This window comes from Lepidochelys kempii, chromosome 3 (genome assembly GCF_965140285.1).
Source record: "Lepidochelys kempii isolate rLepKem1 chromosome 3, rLepKem1.hap1, whole genome shotgun sequence".
Classification (NCBI taxonomy): Eukaryota; Metazoa; Chordata; order Testudines; family Cheloniidae; genus Lepidochelys; species Lepidochelys kempii.
Genome location: NC_136382.1, coordinates 105,322,600 through 105,343,813, shown reverse-complemented (window position 1 = coordinate 105,343,813; position 21,214 = coordinate 105,322,600). Strand labels below are relative to the sequence as shown.

The 21,214-nt window shown below is 42.5% G+C and overlaps 1 protein-coding gene across 7 annotated transcripts in view; it reads left to right on the top strand.

The window, feature by feature from the left end:
* The window catches only part of MAP7 (microtubule associated protein 7), a 201,140-nt gene that overhangs the window by 15,577 nt on the left and 164,349 nt on the right, over positions 1-21,214 (top strand). For 2 of the 7 annotated variants that reach the window (XM_073337419.2, XM_073337415.2), the window contains exon 1: positions 1,805-2,250. The exons of 2 other annotated variants lie outside the window; for them this stretch is intronic. In XM_073337419.2, coding sequence (XP_073193520.1) covers positions 2,118-2,250 — 133 coding nt within the window. In that variant the 5' untranslated portion in view covers positions 1,805-2,117. Of the gene's footprint in view, positions 1-1,802; positions 2,251-21,214 lie in introns of those variants that run through there. 3 more of the 7 variants (XM_073337420.2, XM_073337416.2, XM_073337421.2) reach the window with 2 other exon arrangements.

The following is a 21,214-nucleotide window of genomic DNA, read 5'->3' as shown; positions in this document are numbered from 1 at the left end:
TTCAGCAACTGAAGCTTATTTCCAGTTTCTCTTTTCCAATACAAAGTAGCAGCCTGAATAAACGCTGGAAGGCAAATTGCTGAGGTAGGAACAACTTGTGTCAGTGTTTTGGTTTTTTTTTAATTCTACATTTGGCCAACACCTTTCAATACAAAGCACCTTCTACCTTATGATTATTCAAATGTCGTCATTCTCTAACTTGCATGGTACACCCAGATAAGCTGGGATATTGCCAAGAGCAAGGGCCCTTGTCAAGAGGAAATACAGGGGTCAGGCAAGCAAGATAGTAGACTTGGCTCAAAGCCTGTGCTTTTGTGACTACCTTACTGTTTCTCTTAGGTACCTTTTTCTCTTGCTTGGATACAGAGCATGAATGCTTTATGACTACCCTTTCTGAGCTCAGTTAATGCTATGCCTCATCATCCCCCAGTTTTTCCCTGCTAAGTGATATGACTAATGTGTGTGAGAACAGAGCTGTCACCTCTTGCTGACCTCCCAAGGCCCTATCATCAGGGAAAATGGCAGACAAGGTATATTATAATGCTATTTCCAGGCAACCAATTTGGATGTGCAGTTTAAAGGTAACTCAAATAACCTTAACTCTGCCCGTTTCTTCACACAACCTATAGATGAGACACCCTTTCACTTGCATATCTCATATTGTCTGCATTGGCAATATGAGCTCCATATTGCTACTGTATTGTCCTCTAATATTTACGCTGCTGTGTATTTGCCATCTACGTATGGCTGGGGGTGGGGGGGAGAACATTTTAGACCAGGTGTATGAAATTTCTGATTCTGAAATTGAATGTGAAAAGAACACCTAGCAACTTCTGAGAGTACAAATAATTTTTTAGGATCTGATTGAAATTTAAAAATTAATAGTATTTGGTGTGGCAATTGTGCTCTTAGCTTGAGGTTGAGAAATGGTGGAAGTGTTAAAGGAGGCTAAACTTACCTGCAAAACCAGCTGTTCAGGGATTTGCATATCACAGCGATCATTGGATTCTGTGCAAAAACAGTTTAAAAAAATTAGAAGATTGCAAAAGTGTGAGCAGGTCCTCCACTGTGGATGGTGAATGAGAATCCAGAATCACTATGTTAACTTTGCCATCATGATGGGGAAAACTTAGCTGGTTATAATTGATTGTAATTTGGCCTTTCTGCAGAAGTGATTGTAGTTCATTAATGATCTCTTTGCTGTAAAACTGACATTTGCAATAGGGAATATTCACTGTACATTCAGCTTAAGCAGCCTTTTCTTTGCTCACATTGTCTGTACAATAAAAATGTGTACACTAGCTTACATTTTCCAAACATGAATAACTCAACACTTGCCAGTAATCCTGGGTGTATGTACTCTTTTATTGCAAAAGGTATGCAATACTTGTGAAGGTGTTAAGTGAAAAACTCATGTCGTTTGAGTTTTGGTTAGGCTGGGGACTGTAAACTTTAATAAACAGAACAGCTGGCAAAATGCAGGCTCATGCCTGCAGCCTTTTAGGCTTCTCTTCGCTCAATACTCATCTGCTTGTGCAAGCAGAACTCCATCCTCCTACCGCCCTGCACAGAGCCAAGGAGCAGCCCAGTTGACTAGGTGGTTACAGTGTAAAGAGCTGTAACCCTTTGCACTAAGCATGCAGGAGCAAGCATTCCGGCAGGCTGCTTTCTGCAGCTGAGGAGACAACATTCATAGACTTCCTTTGATTAGGATATGTCACTGTTGTCAGGGCAACTGTTAACAGTGGCGTATCGTATTTTTTCCTCCTGTGTTGCGTGCTGAATATTTTAGTGTGCAGTAGCTGGAAGAAGCTTGGGAAGAGGTGCTGCTGCAGAAAGGAGAAGCTGTGGGCTGGGATCTGATAGAACAGGTTAAAGCAGCGAAGAGAGGCATCCAAACCAATGTGCCTTTAATTAGGGCTTTTCTCAAAGGTGGGTGAAATTGCAGGCCCTCAGCTGCCAAGTGGATGTTGGTATTTGTCAGCTCTTTACATACTGCTTATCCATAGGGGATCTATTACAAGTGCTCAAATGAACAGGCAGGTCTGCAGCTAGCTGCTACACAGGCGCTGCAGTTTCTTAAATATATATTGTAATAAGCAAGTGGTAGCAGCAATATGCCTGGGGCAGCTACTACTATCCGACAAGAGAGACTGAAGAAGACAAATGCAAGGACAAATCCCCCTGGTTTATTCACCATTAACGAAGAAGATGAGCAGCAAAAGAATGGAAATGCCAGAAGATTGAAAGGTATGCCATAGTGTTCTCTGTAGTACATACTGCGTAGCATACAGTATATTTTGCTAGCTGTACCGCATGCCGTCAGGAGTGGTTGTGACCTATCAGTGCAGTTTGTCAGTGGATGTTTTCATACTATATTCATTTATGTGTAGCACAATATTAATGATAGATATATTTTTAAATGAGCTGGATTACTGGCCTACCAATTTAATTACGACTTCTGTTTTGAAATCTTATTTACTAGAAAAATCTGACTTTTAAAAAGTTATTACTAATCCCATTATCCGATAGAGATTAGGGTCTTGTAGTATAAAGGTATAAAATGAATTGCAATGTACCTTCCCTATACAGACCCGCTGATTTTTTTTTTTCCCCTAATGCTCATATTCTGATGAGATGAATGTCTTTTTAAAACAGGTTGTTGTAGGCTTGCAGAATAATGAGAGAGACTATAGCAGCTAATGTGGAAGGCAGCCTTGCAAAAGACGTATGAAATTTGCTGTACTCTAGTTTTTGTAGAGGTTATGGAATGCCTTATGACAGAGTGCAGAAAAAAGTATATTTGAATATTGTAACTTCTGAGACGTCTACAACCAAAAATGGGGCATCTCCCATCAAAATATATTTGGTAAGAAAAAAGTCCTTGGTGCTGTTTTTATATTTTTTAATAATAGTGGCTGACTATTATAGAGATCTATCAAGCATTTGTAGCCACCATATCCTGCATCACGTAACATCTTCTGCCAGGATTCTTAAGGTTTACATTCTGTTGGTGTAGCAACAATCCTGCATCTTCGAATTGGACTGGAATTTTAAGTTTGCCCCGTCACAATTCTAATTCTCTCTGCCTGTTCAAGGGGTTCCCTCAATACGTGAAAATTCCTTTTCTCTTATGCAGGAAGCAAATAAAGCAATTAGATGCCATGGTTTTGTTTTGGTTTGGTTTTGCTTTTTTTTCTTGCCGAACAAATATCACTTGATAAATATCAGTCACCGTATTTTGAGGGTATCAGATTTTTCCATTCAGCCACACAATTAAAAAGGAGAGCCTGCCAGGCAAATATTTAAATATCAGAGTAGGGTTAGGTTGTTTGGGGATGGACTGTTATTTTCTTGTTCTTGAATGAAATAGCTTGTTGGCTCCTAAAAAGTCCAAGTTTTTAACTGTGTGTTTTATAGTTTTTAATTTTTCTTGAAGACGGTAAAGAACTCACACAGATTTGAGCTTCTCAACAATATAGTATATTGCCAGTCAATGCTAGCACAACAACTGTCAGGGCCTTACAGGTATGTAGTTACTTGCTCAACTGTGTGTATATTTGAACAAGCCCATGTATATATTCCAGATAGGAACACTTTCTCTCCCCCCCCCCCCTTCGGTATTCTAAGAAGCCAGTTTCATTTCTTATACCAGTTGGGAGAGTTTCAGAAGCAATAGACACAAGGCTCTGTAGTATCAGCTTCCGTGTTTGGTTTGTCTGAATAGCACTTTCTAGTTTTTCAAGATAGAGATTCTTGTCTTCTCTTTGTTTACATAGAGCGATGTTTGGTAAGTGTGCCCTTATCCCAAAGCATTTCTATAAGATCTCATTCCATATCTTTTTTTATCAGGATTGATTGCCATTTTTATCTCATTTTCCTCTTCTCTTGTTTTCTCATTCTCCTCCTCCCTCCCTGTCCTTCATTATTTCTCTCAGAAACAGTGGGGTGAAAACGGGCCCTATTCATATCCGCGGCTGCTTGTATCAGCCAGCAGAGGGGGGCAGAAGGATGTTGCAGCTGGCAAGTTCCCACTCCCCAACTTGCTGGAGTAAAAAGCCTATCAGAGTATATCTAAAGTGGGGTCCGTTATATTCCAGTTTTGAGCACAGTAAAATGTAAACAAACAAGTGTGTGTGGCAGAGGGGCATATAGATACAAGTGCATGTGGTCCTCTTCCAGTGGTATAAGATTTATTTTGGCAGCTTACCTGTGAATTTGTTCAGATGCAGTTGGTACATGGTGCGTGATATATGAGAGATTGTTAAAAATATTTTCCAAGAGTAGCTCTTTATAATTGTTTCTCTGAAGACATAAAATGGCCTTTAGTGTTTCTAAAGTATAGTTTACAACTCTGTGCATGTGGGAAGGGGAGGAGTTGGTGGCTGAATCCTTGGTTATATGAAACACAGGCATCCAAGTTTGTGTTCTCCTTCACCTACCTGGTACCAAGCAAGGCCATATCAAAGCTCACTAAAGCAGAAACAAAAGGCACTTGATCAGTCCAGGTATGACTTCCTTTGGTTTTCAGTTACCCATTAATTCTCTGTCACCATTCTCTTAGTGCAGCTTAATCCCAGTTCTCTCCCTGTTTCATCAGCTATGTGCCCAGCATGCTTGTGCAGCTGCTGAGATTTTTGCAGTGCGTAGTAGGTCAATGTCGTCATCTTAATAGGAGATGGGCAAAATAATCTAATAGGTTTTTTCCATCTCTAATTTCTATAATCAGTGGTGGAGATCTCTCGTACAGCACTTCCCGACTCAGGAGGTCACTCATGAATAGGGTGAACAGGTGTCTGGTTTTCGACTGGAACAGCCGGTCAAAAAGGGATGCTGGTGGCTCCAGTGAGCACAGCCGACTGAGCTGTTCAAAGTCCAGTTGTTGGTGCTGCCTGGCTAAGGCAGGCTAGTCTCTACCTGTTCTGACACTGCGCTGTGCTCTGGAAGCAGCCAGCAGGTCTGGCTCCTAGACGTGGGGGCCACGGGGCTCTGTGCGCTGTCCCCACCCCGAGCATTGGCTCTGCTTGAGGGGGGGTGGGGTGCCTGCGGTCAAGAGCAGCGCACAGAGCCGCCTAGGAGCTGGACCTGCTGCTGGCCACTTCCAGGGCTCAGCGCAGTCCTCAGTGCCAGGACAGGCAGGAAGCCTGCCTTAGCACTCCCCCCCATGCCACTGACTGAGGGCTGCCAGAGATAACCCCATGCTCCAATCCCCTGCCCCAGCCCTGAGCCCCACCAAAACCCAGAGCCCCCTCCTGCACCCCAAACCCCTCATCCTGGGCCCCATCCCAGAACATGTACCCCCCATCCCAGAGCACTCACCCACCCTGTTTCCCATCCTCCTGTCCCAGCCCAGAGCCCCTTCCCACACCCTGAACCCCTCATCCCTGGCCCTACCCCAGAGACTGCACCCCCAGCCCAGTGAAAGTGAGTGAGGGTGGGGGAGAGCGAGCCACCGAGGGAGGGGGAAATGTAGTGAGTGGGGGGGCAGGGCCTCAGAGAAGGGACAGGGAAGGGGACAGGGCCTCGGGGAATGGGTAAGGCTAGGGTGTTTGGTTTTGTGCGATTAGAAAGTTGGCAACCCTACTCATGGCCCTGGGTTTTTAAGGAAGCAATGCATTTAAAAACTCAGCAAGGTAAATAAGGGTTTTGTAATATTATATATTTTTAAAATACTTTTGTGTACCATTCAGGACTTCTCAGTAATATTTAGATTTGTTTAGAATATGATCTTGTATGGTAATTGTTACAATCACCTTGGAAAGAATAAATGTTTAATGGAGAATATGAAACAGCTTTTCTCTGTTAGGGTTTCAGTGGGTTGACTTCAAAGGTAACTATTTCCTTTCACTGGTGTCCTTGAGAGTCCTTACTTATTGTAATTTGAAAAGAGGTCTGATAGACCTTGAGTTTGCTCATTCAGTGCAAAGTCACACTGAAAATGTTTAGCATGCAATTTTTAAAATCTAAAGTATGTTGGAAACACGCAAAGTCCATCCAGTCTGTTTCTATTCTTATATTTCATTTAATCTGAATCCATTTATTAAATTTACCTTTTAATGCCCTCCTCCTCTAGAAATACATGTAGGAATCTCTCTTTTAGGAGAAAGAGAAGGTGGCAGTGATTGACTGATAGGTTACTGGTGTTAGCTAATACTTTTCTCTGCCCTTCGCACACTGCCAGCTATCTAATTGCTGGTTAGAAGGATGAGAAAAATGGGTTCTGTCCTCTGGTCCCTCACTGAGAATTTCCTGTGAATCGCATGTGCTGTTTCTGAAGACTGCAGTGACCTTGGCTGGATTATCTTCTGCAGTTTCTTGCCAGTCAAGATTTTTTTCCCCTTTCTTTAGTATATTTGTTGTTGATGTTCTTAATGACTAGTTAATGATCCAGCTACTATAATATGCTCCTTGGAAGCCCTGAACGCTGTGTTTTTTCACAGGAGACTCTCATGTCAGGAAGTAGGACTATAACCCAGAACCGTTCAGACACAGCTTTTCCTTCTTTGATTTTTCTTTTCTTCTGTTGGACTTTGACTGTTTCCTTTGTCTGAAGTTTTCTGTATTTGTGCCCAGGCCGTTAGTTAAACAAAGCTAGTTCTAGTAAGATATAGAAACAAAACCTAAGTGAACTGAAATGCATGTTTAACTGGGGGGGAAGTACTTTTTATTTTAAACTCTGGATTTTCAGTTTGAGCTAAAATGTATTCAAACACAATATAAGAATTAAAGGTGAACTGAATATATAATCGTCTTGCTTTTAAAGAGATGTTTGTACTTAAACACTATATCTGAACAAAGAGTTTGCAATGCTGTCTTTTGTTGTAGTGGCCCTGGTACCCAGGTTCTGTGAAGCTAATCTCAATTTTGTATTAGCTAGGAGTTTCTCAGGTGCTAAATCTTAGGCACTGTTTGCTTTAAAGTGAAGTCTGAACTTGAATTGGTGTCAGCTTCCTACTTCCCACCTTCCTACTGTATCAGCACATATCTAAAATGAATCTTAAACTGGAACCACAGTTTCTTCTTTCCGCTAAGTACGGAACCGTTGTGTCTTCGTTCTCCTAAGTAGCCTTAGAAAATGGTGAACATTAAGCAAGGTGACTCCTGTATGCCCCCTGAAGCGTCCCTTTTGAAGTTGCTTTTAATTTAGTACTTAAATTCCCAAATTGCCCAGCCATTCCTTTGGATAGAATGCAAGCCCTGAAAGGGTTTTAAGTTACAACAACAATTGTGTTACTTTTATTTCAGAACTAGTATTTTGCTGGAAGGTCTGATTGTCATAATGTCTGGATTCACAAGTTTATTATTTGTTTTACTTCTGAAACATACAAGTGAGCTCAGTTGTAGGTTATGACGTCCTGAAAATGCATCCTTTCAGCTAGAGTTCAGAGAAGGTTGCTTAATCCAGGAATCCATACTTCTAATGTGTATTGTGTGGCATTTGTATCAGGCACGCAATGTATACGTACTTACAGTGACGTATTGAGTGCTGACACTGCATGGCCAGCTACCACAGGTATAAATAGCAGTTTAGATGGGGAGGCTCTGCTCAGGGGAGTTGCGTAGACATACACCTGAACCCTATATACCCTACACAGTGCTATCTGCCCCAAGTGATGCCTCCCATGTCTACACTGCTATTTTAAGCAGTGTAGTGTCCCACTGGCAGAGCCTTCCACTGCAGGGTGTAGGTATACATACCCTACCCACCACCACGAGTGTAGATAAGGCCTGAGATTGTAAGCTCTTTGGGCGTGAACTGTCTTTTTGCTCTGTGCTTGTACAGCACCTTGCATGATGGGGTCCTGCTCCATGACTGGGGCTCCTAGGCACTACCCCAATACAAATAATAATACACCTTTTTTTAAGTTTGGTGAATTGCCTGTTTCATTTGCTTATTAATGGCCAAGGAAGAGGAAGCTACTGATAACATACTGGGGGCTTACTGTACAAATAAACTCCTTTCAGAAGAATTTACAGATCTGAAGCGCTTATAGAAGTCTGTCTAATCAAGTTTTTTGTACTGATTATCAATCAGCTTTCCAGAAGTGCTTCTTAGGCTCCAGCTGTATCTTCAAAGAAACCAGATAAAATGGGCACATAACTATTCATATATAGCTTTATAATTCCCCTAAACCACCAAGTCTGTGCATGTCTTGTAGGCTTGCCAACTTTCTAATTGCACAAAACTGAACACCCTGCCCCTTCTCCGAGGACCTGACGCCGCTCACTCCCTCCCCCATCCCTCCATCTCCCCAACCCTTGCTCGCTCACTCATTTTCACTAGGATGGGGCGGGGGTTGAGATGGGGGGTGAGGGTTCCGGCCCGAGGTCCGGGCTCCGGGGTGGGGCCAGAGATGAGGGGTTTGGGGTTCAGGAGGGGGCTCCGGGCTGGGGATTGGGGCTGAGGAGTTTGGAATGTGGGAGGGGGCTCCAGACTGGGGCAGAGGGTTGGATTTGGGAGGGGGTATGGGCTCTGGCTGGGAGTGCAGGCTCTCGGGTAGGGCTGAGGGGTTCGGAGTGCGGGAGGGAGCTCAGGGCTGGGTCAAGGGGGGGGCGGTGCAGGCTCCAGATGGCGCTTACCTCAGCTAGCTCCCAGAAGTGGCCGGTATATCCCTCCAGCTCCTAGGCAGAGGGGCTGGGGCCTCTGTGTGCTGCCCCCGCCCGCAGGTGCCGCCCCCGCAGCTCCCATTAGCCATGGTTCCCAGCCAATGGGAGCTACAGAGCTGGTGCTCAGGGTGGTGTCTGGCCTAAGAATGGGGGCAGTGTGCAGAGCACCCCTGGCAGCCTTTGTGCCTAGGAACCTGAGGGACATGCCAGCCGCACTCTGGCCCACCGGACTTTTAATGGCCCAGTCAGCTGTGCTGACCGGAGTCACCAGGGTCCCTTTTTGACTGGGCCTTCTGGCTGAAAACTGGACTCATGTATAACTAGTATGTCTGGAAAGCCACACGCACACCCTTATTCACATTCCCTCTTTCTCCACTTTACACTGTCTACATATCTGACCATCCTTTTCATGACTTCAATTTAATAAAATATTTGAACAAAAAAAAGCTGTGTCAGAACTAATAACACCTTTTAAGTGCTGTAGCTGGTATGATGTTGCCTTTTGAAACTGGTAATGTTGGTACCATGTACAAAGTTACATCCATATATTTGGCACATGTATCCATGCCGGAAACATACGTTGGTGGCCTTGGGCAATAAACTGGAGTAAGTGATCATCCAAACATCTACCTTGTAATTTTGAAATGCTTATGGTAAACGAATGAAAATACATCTCCATTAAACTAACAATGAAATCCTCCTTCACCTGCTTGATGATTTAAAACTATTAAGGGAAGGTACCTTTTAATATGCTGAGTGAGTAGAGCTGCTCATTCCAAGGCCAGTCAAATGTGCTTTAGGTCTCTGAACAATAACACTGAGTCTCTCAGTTGTCTTGAAAACAAAACAAGAAAAGGGTCATTTTTTCCCTTTGGTGCATGACAGCGATGTCTCTGATGATCACAGAAAGATTTTTGCATCTGGTGCCTAGATGATAATGTTGCTATGTAATGTTTGTGTTTCAGCTGAGGGCTTTATTTTATTCATCCAGAGCGCTCAGGTAGATTTCCTTTAATACAGCTGCTTATACTTCTAGTCTCATTTTTCTGCAGGTGTTAGGGAAAGGGAGGAATCTCTGTTAGACCACTATCAAAATTTCACAACTAACGTTTAATTTCATTGGGTTTTTGTGTGTGCGCATGCACGTGCATCAACCAGTTTGGGGAGGGTGGGGCAGTTTGAAAGAGAAGGGAGTTTAATGCCGTAGAAAGGTGCCAAACTGATCATCCTGGAAAGTGAAATCTAATATCCACAGAAGAGATATAGCATTGGGTCTGGAAATGTGAGCTTATCCCTCACTGCTGAGTTAACGTGCTTCACCTGAACATGTGGTGACAGTTCAGACTTCATGCTGACTGAGACCTTGAATGTTACTGCAACTTCTAACGGTGGTGCTGTATGCAATGGTGATTTTTGGAATATGATCGAAGGCCCCTGGTCTGAGACTTCAGACTCATTTCACACAGGCCATCAAACAACTGTCAAATGCTAAGACACTTGGCTGGTTTGCCAAAGATTATAACACATTGCCTGGCACTCGCACATTTGGTAGCCCTGCTACCCCCACTTCCATGGATTCATATATTCAAAGGCCAGAAGGGACCATTGTGATAATCTTCTCTGACTTCCTGTATAACACAGGCCATAGAACTTCCCCAAAATAATTCCTGTTTGAATTAGAATTTATCTTTTAGAAAAACATCCAATCTTGATTTTAAAATTGCCAGTGATGGTTATGGTGGCTTCTTTGTGCTTTATTTCCAGTTTCTCTAGCTTCAACTTCCAGGCATTGGATCGTGTTATACCTTTCTCTGCTAGACTGAAGAACCTATTATTAAATATTGTACCCCATGTAGGTAATTACAGACTAATCATGTCACGCCTTAACCTTCTCTTTGTTAAACTAAATAGATAGAGCTTCTTGAGTCTATCACTATAAGGCATGTTTTCTAATACTTTAATTGTTCTTATGGCTCTTTTCTGAAACCTCTTCAATTTATAAGCATCCTTCTGGAACTGTGGACACCAGAACTAGGTGCAGTGTTCCATCAGTAGTTACACCAGTGCCAAATACAGAGGTAAAATGATCTCTCTACTCCTACGCCAGATTCCCCTGTTTATGCATCCAAGGATTGCATTAGCCCTTTTGGTGACAGCGTCGCACTGGGAGGTCATGTTCAACTTGCACACATACAAAATGGGAAATGACTGCCTTGGAAGGAGTACTGCGGAAAGGGATCTGGGGGTCATAGTGGATCACAAGCTAAATATGAATAGTCCGTGTAATGCTGTTGCAAAAAAATTAAACATCGTTCTTGGATTTATTAGCAGAAAAATTGTAAGCAAGACACAAGAAGTAATATTTCCACTCTACTCCGCACTGATTAGGCCTCAACTAGAGTATTGTGTCCAGTTCTGGGTGCCACATTTCAGGAAAGTTGTGGACAAATTGGAGAAAATCCAAAGAGCAACAAAAATGATTAAAGGTCTAGAAAACGACCTATGAGGGAAGATTGAAAAAATAGGGTTTGTTTAGTCTGGAGAAGAGAAGACTGAGGGGAGGGGGGGGACATAACTGTTTTCAAGTACATAAAAGGTTGTTACGAGGAGGAGGGAGAAAAAATTGTTAACCTCTGAGGATAGGACAAGAAGCAATGGGCTTAAATTGCAGCAAGGATGGTTTAGGTTGGACAATAGGAACTTTTTGCTAACTATCAGAGTGGTTAAACACTGGAATAAATAGCCTAGGGAGGTTGTGGAATCTCCATCATTGGAGATTTTTAAGAGCAGGCTGGACAAACCGCTGTCAGGGATGGTCTAGATCAGTGCTACTCAAAGTGGTGGCCCGCGGACTGGTGCCAGTCCGTGAGCCATCAGCTGCCAGTCGCCCACATCAGATATCTAGATGATTGCTTCTCAAGCTAATATTTAGTCCTGCTTTGAGTGCAGGGAACTGGACTAGATGACCTCTCGGGGCCTTTCCTATTCTATGATTATCCACTATGACTCCAAAGGCTTTTTCAGAGTCACTGCTTCCCAGAATAGAAACCCCCATCATGTAAGTATGGACTACATTCTTTGTTCCTATAGGGTATAAATTTACTTCATTCATATTAAAAGACATACTGTTTGCTTGTGCTCAGCTAACCAAATGATCCAGATTGCTCTGTTATCAGTGACCTGTCCTCCTCATTATTTACCACACCTCCATTCTTTGTGTCATCTGCAAACATAAAATCGTCAATGATAAAATTTTCTTCCAGGTCATTGATAAAAATGTGTAATAGGGTAGGGCTAGGAACCAGTCCCTGTGAGATTAGTAATACACCCACTCAGAACTGGGATTAATTTGCAAACTGGACACCATCAAATTAGGCTTGAATAAAGACTAGGAGCAGATGGGTCATTACACAAACTAAAAATTATTTCCCATTGCTAATTTTTCCCCCTCCTGTTACTCACACCTTTTTGTCAAGAAATGGGCCATCCTGATTATCACTACAAAAGTTTTTTTTTCTCCTGCTAATAGCCCACCTTAATTGATTAGTCTTGTTGGAGTTGGTATGGTAACCCCCCATCTTTTCATGATCTCTGTATATGTGTGTATAAGCTTTGTTATATAATCTTCCTACTGTATTTTCCACTCCATGCATCTGAAGTGGGTTTTAGCCCACAAAAGCTTATGCCCAAATACATTTGTTAATCTCTAAGGTGCCACAAGTACTCCTTGTTCTTTTTGCTGATACAGATTAACACAGCTACCCCTCTGAAACCACTCGGTGATTCCCCATTTACAATTAGGTTTTAATACCTGTCAGTCAGTTTTTAATCTGTTTATTCAGACAAAGGGGAAAATGAGGGGAAGAGACTAACTCAAATAATTACCCATAGAATATCCTTTAGCCTATGGGGAAGGTGCATTGAGCTGGGATCCAGGAGACCAAGGTTTCAGGGCTCTCATCTTCTACAGTGTGCCGTTATATTTGTGCAATTCACCATCTTTGTTACTGACCAAGGACTTGTTTTCCTACCCAACGAAGCCAAAAATGTCCATTGTTTTATTAGTAAACATTTAAACAAAAATCCAAGAATTATTGAAGAGCTATGGGGCCTAAACTTTCAGGCATAAACAACCTCCAGCTATTTGGGGGTAGGAGGAAGCTTGCTCTTTGAAAAAGCTATTTCAAAACTCAGGTTTCAGAGTAACAGCCGTGTTAGTCTGTATTCGCAAAAAGAAAAGGAGTACTTGTGGCACCTTAGAGACTAACCAATTTATTTGAGCATAAGCTTTCGTGAGCTACAGCTCACTTCATCAGATGCATACCGTGGAAACTGCAGAAGACATTACAATGTGCATGTTAATCAAGTGACCACTCTCCCTACAATGTGCATGATAATCAAGGTGGGCCATTTCCAGCATAAATCCAAGTATAACCAGAATGTCTGGGGAGGGTGGGGAGGTAGGAAAAAACAAGGGGAAATAGCCACTCCCAGTCTCTATTTAAGCCTAAATTAATAGTATCCAATTTGCAAATGAATTCCAATTTAGCAGTTTCTCGCTGGAATCTGGATTTGAAGTTTTTTTTGTTTTAAGATAGCGACCTTCATGTCTGTAATTGCGTGACCAGAGAGATTGAAGTGTTCTCCGACTGGTTTATGAATGTTATAATTCTTGACATCTGATTTGTGTCCATTTATTCTTTAACGTAGAGACTGTCCAGTTTGACCAATGTACATGGCAGAGGGGCATTGCTGGCACATGATGGCATATATCACATTGGTGGATGTGCAGGTGAACGAGCCTCTGATAGTGTGGCTGATGTTATTAGGCCCTGTGATGGTGTCCCCTGAATAGATATGTGGGCACAGTTGGCAACAGGCTTTGTTGCAAGGATAGGTTCCTAGGTTAGTGGTTCTGGTGTGTGGTTGTTGGTGAGTATTTGCTTCAGACTGGGGGGCTGTCTGTAGGTAAGGACTGCCCTGTCTCCCAAGACTTGTGAGAGTGTTGGGTCATCCTTCAGGATAGGTTGTAGATCCTTAATAATGCGTTGGAGGGGTTTTAGTTGGGGGCTGAAGGTGATGGCTAGTGGCGTTCTGTTATTTTCTTTGTTAGGCCTGTCCTGTAGTAGGTGACTTCTGGGTACTCTTCTGGCTCTATCAATCTGTTTCTTCACTTCCGCAGGTGGGTATTGTAGTTGTAAGAATGCTTGATAGAGATCTTGTAGGCGTTTGTCTCTGTCTGAGGGGTTGGAGCAAATGCGGTTGTATCGCAGAGCTTGGCTGTAGACGATGGATCGTGTGGTGCGGTCTGGGTGAAAGCTGGAGGCATGTAGGTAGGAATAGCGGTCAGTAGGTTTCCGGTATAGGGTGGTGTTTATGTGACCATCGTTTATTAGCACTGTAGTGTCCGGGAAGTGGATCTCTTGTGTGGACTGGTCCAGGCTGAGGTTGATGGTGGGATGGAAATTGTTGAAATCATGGTGGAATTCCTCAAGGGCTTCTTTTCCATGGGTCCAGATGATGAAGATGTCATCAATATAGCGCAAGTAGAGTAGGGGCGTTAGGGGACAAGAGCTGAGGAAGCGTTGTTCTAAATCAGCCATAAAAACGTTGGCATACTGTGGGGCCATGCGGGTACCCATAGCAGTGCCGCTGATCTGAAGGTATACATTGTCCCCAAATGTGAAATAGTTATGGGTGAGGACAAAGTCACAAAGTTCAGCCACCAGGTTAGCCGTGACATTATCGGGGATAGTGTTCTTGACGGCTTGTAGTCCATCTTTGTGCGGAATGTTGGTGTAGAGGGCTTCTACATCCATAGTGGTCAGGATGGTGTTATCAAGAAGATCACCGATGGATTGTAGTTTCCTCAGGAAGTCAGTGGTGTCTCAAAGGTAGCTGGGAGTGCTGGTAGCGTAGGGCCTGAGGAGGGAGTCTACATAGCCAGACGATCCTGCTGTCAGGGTGCCAATGCCTGAGATGATGTGGCGTCCAGGATTTCCAGGTTTATGGATCTTAGGTAGTAGGTAGAATATCCCAGGTCGGGGTTCCAGGGGTGTGTCTGTGCGGATTTGTTCTTGTGCTTTTTCAGGAAGTTTCTTGAGCAAATGAGAAACAGATTGATAGAGCCAGAAGAGTTCCCAGAAGTCACCTACTACAGGACAGGCCTAACAAAGAAAATAACAGAACGCCACTAGCCGTCACCTTCAGCCCCCATCTAAAACCCCTCTAACGCATTATTAAGGATCTACAACCTATCCTGAAGGATGACCCAACACTCTCACAAATCTTGGGAGACAGGCCAGTCCTTGCCTACAGACAGCCCCCCAGCCTGAAGCAAATACTCACCAACAACCACATACCACACAACAGAACCACTAACCCGGGAACCTATCTTTGCAACAAAGCCCGTTGCCAACTGTGCCCACATCTATTCAGGGGACACCATCACAGGGCCTAATAACATCAGCCACACTATCAGAGGCTCGTTCACCTGCACATCCACCAATGTGATATATGCCATCATGTGCCAGCAATGCCCCTCTGCCATGTACATTGGTCAAACTGGACAGTCTCTACGTAAAAGAATAAATGGACACAAATCAGATGTCAAGAATTATAACATTCATAAACCAGTCGGAGAACACTTTAATCTCTCTGGTCATGCAATTACAGACATGAAGGTCGCTATCTTAAAACAAAAAAACTTCAAATCCAGACTCCAGCGAGAAACTGCTGAATTGGAATTCATCTGCAAGTTGGATACCATTAATTTAGGCTTAAATAGAGACTGGGAGTGGCTAAGTCATTATGCAAGGTAGCCTATTTCCCCTTGTTTTTTCCTCCCCCACCCCCACCCTCCCCAGACATTCTGGTTAAACTTGGATTTATGCTGGAAATGGCCCACCTTGATTTTCATACACATTGTAAGGAGAGTGGTCACTTTAGATAAGCTATTACCAGCAGGAGAGTGGGGTGGGAGGAGGTATTGTTTCATGGTCTCTGTGTATATAATGTCTTCTGCAGTTTCCACAGTATGCATCCGATGAAGTGAGCTGTAGCTCACGAAAGCTTATGCTCAAATAAATTGGTTAGTCTCGAAGGTGCCACAAGTACTCCCTTTCTTATTTCAAAACTGCCTACCCTGCAGAGTTTCTTCCTCTGAAGCAGCTGCTGTTGGCCACTACGTGAGAGAGTGTAGTGTAAACCACTGTTCTGATCCAGTATGGCAATTCCTAAGTTACTTTATGTTTAAAATAAAAACAAAGAGGTTGCACAAGGTCACTTCAGGCATAGCTGGGCATATAACACAGTTCTTTAGTACAATGGACCAAGTCAAATCCACTCTGGCTTTGAGTGAATGTACTATATCTATGTACTTGGCTATCCTGTCTGAAATCACTGATCCATCCACTATATCACACTGCTCACAACTAGGAAGAGAATCCAAGGGCACCTGGTAACCAGTGTAGTGCTATCTAATGAATAATTGTGTAATCCACTGTCCAAGTGTGTATTGTGTCCTCTATCTAGAGGCTGCTTCATATAGGTGTTAAGCCTGGTCTACGCTTAAGATTTATACTGGCGTTGCTATGTTGGTTAGGGGTGTGAATAAACCACACCATCTAGAGAAACAGCTATGTTGACAAAATCCACACTGTAGATGTAGTTATGCCAGGAGAAAGGCTTTTGACAGCATGTCTAACACGTTTGGGGAGATTGTGCTCCTGCACTGGCAGAAAAACTCCTTCTGTTGACATATGCTGAATCTGCAGTAGGGGAATATGTTGGCATAGGCTCTGTAGTTTAGACATAGCCTTAGTTTTTTACCTCAAGTGGAAGAGTTCTGTGCTGTTGATCTGAAGGCCCTGGGTTCAGACTCTTCTGATTACCCATGTGTGGAAAAATAGTATGTGATCATATAATTAGTGTGTCGTAACGTAAGGGGGCAGAATTGAAGTTGGACAGGTACCTTACTTTTAGTGTGTTGTAACGTAAGGGGGCAGAATTGAAGTTGGACAGGTACCTTACTTTTGGCATTTAACATTTGAGTGCTTTACTTTGCAACACTGATGTTCTTTTAACTTAGTTTTAGGGTTTTTATTTTATTTTAATACATATGTATCCGACCCACTCTTAAGTTAGTGTGAGGATTTGGAATAATTGTAATTACTGAAGTGATTTTATATTGCAAAGCATTGAATTTAGAAGTGAATTTGGATGTTTCAATATTATTTTTATTGTATTTTTATCATTTGTATCTTGGTTAATGGGAGCTGTTCCTTTAAGAACGGAGTAGGACCAGTGTGCTTGTAGAAGATGGAGAATAGAAGATGGGAGATCTTGCCTAAGAGTGAATGACTCTACCTATGTAAATTTCAAAAAGGTGTGAACTTGATTTAATAAACTTCACTTTCAAGAAAGCAAGTGTTTTTCTTAAGGTATGATATCAGCACTTATTGCAAGACTGAATGCCTCAGAACTTTGCTGATGATCTAGAGTCTGCCCTGTGGATCACTTTTGTAATCTTTTGTTGTTTTAAATTATTTTTTTAGAAATTCTAAAGTAGGAAATTAATACTATAGAAAAAGCATTTCTGCTATAGTCCAGTCCACACAAGAGATCCACTTCCTGGACACTACAGTGCTAATAAACAATGGCCACATAAACACCACCCTATACCGTAAACCTACTGACCGCTATTCCTACCTGCATGCCTCCAGCTTTCACCCTGACCACACCACACGATCCATCGTCTACAGCCAAGCTCTGCGATACAACCGCATTTGCTCCAACCCCTCAGACAGAGACAAACACCTACAAGATCTCTGTCAAGCTTTCTTACAACTACAATACCCACCTGCAGAAGTAAAGAAACAGATTGATAGAGCCAGAAGAGTTCCCAGAAGTTACCTACTACAGGACAGGCCTAACAAAGAAAATAACAGAAGGCCACTAGCCGTCACCTTCAGCCCCCAACTAAAACCCCTCCAACGCATTAAGGATCTACAACCTATCCTAAAGGATGACCCAACACTCTCACAAGTCTTGGGAGACAGGGCAGTCCTTGCCTACAGACAGCCCCGCAACCTGAAGCAAATACTCACCAACAACCACATACCACACAACAGAACCACTAACCCAGGAACTTATCCTTGCAACAAAGCCCGTTGCCAATTGTGCCCACATATCTATTCAGGGGACACCATCACAGGGCCTAATAACATCAGCCACACTATCAGAGGCTCGTTCACCTGCACATCCACCAATGTGATCTATGCCATCATGTGCCAGCAATGCCCCTCTGCCATGTACATTGGTCAAACTGGACAGTCTCTACGTAAAAGAATAAATGGACACAAATCAGATGTCAAGAATTATAACATTCATAAACCAGTCGGAGAACACTTCAATCTCTCTGGTCACGCAATCACAGACATGAAGGTCGCTATCTTAAAACAAAAAAACTTCAAATCCAGACTCCAGCGAGAAACTGCTGAATTGGAATTCATTTGCAAATTGGATACTATTAATTTAGGCTTAAATAGAGACTGGGAGTGGCTAAGTCATTATGCAAGGTAGCCTGTTTCCTCTTGTTTTTTCCTACCCCCCCCCCAGATGTTCTGGTTTAACTTGGATTTAAACCTGGAGAATGGTCAGTTTAGATGAGCTATTACCAGCAGGAGAGTGAGTTTGTGTGTGTATGGGGGTGGGGGGGATGTGAGAAAACCTTGATCTATGCAGGAAATAGCCCGACTTGATTATGTAAAGAGTTGTCACTTTAGATGGGCTAGCACCAGCAGGAGAGTGAATTTGTGTGGGGGGGTGGAGGGTGAGAAAACCTGGATTTGTGCTGGAAATGGCCCACCTGTTGATCACTTTAGATAAGCTATTACCAGCAGGACAGTGGGGTGGGAGGAGGTATTGTTTCATGATTTCTGTGTGTATATAAAGTCTGCTGCAGTTTCCACGGTAAACATCTGATGAAGTGAGCTGTAGCTCACGAAAGCTCATGCTCAAATAAATTGGTTAGTCTCTAAGGTGCCACAAGTACTCCTTTTCTTTTTGCTATAGAAATGGCTCCCAAGTGATTTTAAGGTCTTACTACACTATTTTCTTATGTCTCTTGTTTGAGATTTGTCTTTCACAGTAAAAATCAGATGAGTGGTGGGTATTGTAGTCTAGATCCCAAACTATGTCTTTGCTTTCAGAGTAGCTGGTGTTTTTGTAAAATGATCAGCAGTGAAATACCTGCCAGTATTGACACTGAAATTCACTGCAGTAGGTTACAGAATCAACACCCCATTGAGATAAATAGGGGTAGGTTGAATCTCTTAGAGCTTGTCTGCACTACAATACAACCATGTCAGAGAGCCCAGTTATAACACAGTTCTTTTTTGTGGTGTAGACAGGACCTTAACTGTGTTCCATAACTAGGCAAAGTTTTTTACAAAATGGGAGTATATTGTAACTGTGTCCCCTGACATAGTTATATTTGTCGTGGTGTCGGGGCCTCAAAACTATTGTTCTTGTTTGCAGACTCACTCAGGAAGCGCTGCATCGCTTTACATTCAGGCTATCTTCACAACTGGAAGACTGCAAATTTAAAAACAAAAATTGTCTAGAACTTGATGGGATTATTTGAGGAGTGTCAGTCTCCACTCAGTTTTACCTCTGATTGAGAGAAGATAATTATGGGGCCCTATTCTTCCTTGTAAACCAGGAGGATCTATGCAATAAAGTCATTCTTCATTCCACCTTAACACACCTATACGTACACTGCTTACTCAGCTATCCACAAAGTCCCTTTTGTACCTTTTTATTTTTAAATATGATCTCCACCTCACATTTTAGTATAACTTGTTTTTCTGGAATTTTTGAATTAAGAGTTCTAAGTAAAAGGAACCCAGGAACAGTTATTCATGACATTCTCACACATTTCTAAGGGACAATACCTGCAATTCTGAATAATAACTCTTTAATAATACTTTAGTTCAGGGCAATCCAAACTTTCCCCAACTGAAGACCACAGTAGCAGTTTGCCAGGAGAATGAGTGACATACCTATTTTTCATAAAATGGAGCAAATTGCAGCTACCCATTCAGTATGAAGGCATATCCCACAATCTGCTAAAGTTGCAAGCATGCAATAACCTGCTATAATCCAAGCAGCCTTCCACTTGGATCGAGTTAGTTCCCAGCATGTGGTTCTCCGCAGTGTCTGAGAGACAAACCTGTATGTGAAAGATGAGAGAGACCATGGGCTGTGTTTTCGTTGCTCTTTTACTAATTAAAGGTCAGAAATTAAATTAAAGGTTTCTAAGACTCAAGTGTCCACATTTCATCACTCAGTGTGTGTTTACACCACAGCAGGATGTGATTACAGCATGTGTAGACAGCTGTGGCAATGTAGACTTCACCACTAGCTGTATAAACCCACCCGGGATCTGGAGTATGTACTTGGCAGCTATCTCTCCCATGCTGAAGGCTGTGCTCCTGTGGGCTTCCCACTGTTGGTACCTGAGCTAGCTAGATTAAAGCTATCTCCAGTATATCTACACTTGTTACCATCACACCCCTGATTGCAGTATAGACATACTGCAGAGGGCAGATAATTAATCATTCAAAGAACAGGCATTTTTAGCAGTTCTTCAATGGAGATTCTAATTAAACTGCAGTTCATAAGTCCTTGCTCTCTTTACCATGTGATCTCATCATTTTACAGGTTTGGTTATGCAGCAATTGAACATCTGAATGATGTATTAAGAGGTTTATGAAGCAATCCAATGCACAGTAGGTGTAAATTAAACAATCTCTTAACTAAAGTCCATGCAAAATTTTATAAAGTACTATGCAGGAAGTTTGTTTTTTCTTTATGTAGTATTTGTTTTGAAGAGGCACACCAATGATTATAGCTTTACAGCTACTTGTAAACAGCCAACTCATGATTTGGTTGGACTAAGCCAGGGCTCATGTGACTGTGCACCGTATGTACAGAGTTCATTGCAGGTTGGCCAGATCATCAAACTCTGATTCAGAAGACAGAAGTTATTGCAGCTAGTTAGGGAGTCCAGGCCACATCTGCAGAACGCTACACTGTCATGTCAGTGCTGGTGCAGACCTGTAGCTGCCTCAATTTATGCACATATTAGGTATAATTACTCAGTTATTTCAGGCCGTAATAATGCCCTCTACTGCTGCAATGGAATGATGATTCGATAAGATTCTTTCTAAAATAAAAATCTAGCCAGGAAACCTCTTAACAAAACTTCAGGGTAAATCTTTGGTTCCTCCCTTTTATTCTGCGCAAACAAATTTCTTCAAGTAATATCAGTGCTGTTAAAGCCTCCTTATACATTGAACAGCATGAACCTCCGTTCTGCAGCTGTGATAAATGAGTTGAAAACTGTTGGGTCAGTTGTTGTCTTCATGGGAGTGGTAGACAAAAATACTGAATTTGTTTCAAATTTTAATGCTACCCTTTCTCTCTTTTGTTCTGCCTCACCATTGGGGAAAACTGACATCTGCAAAATAGCTACTAATTCAGTTTTTGTAAGTAAAAGTTAATTAAAAGGAACCCTGCCACCTCTCAAGTGCTAATGAACACA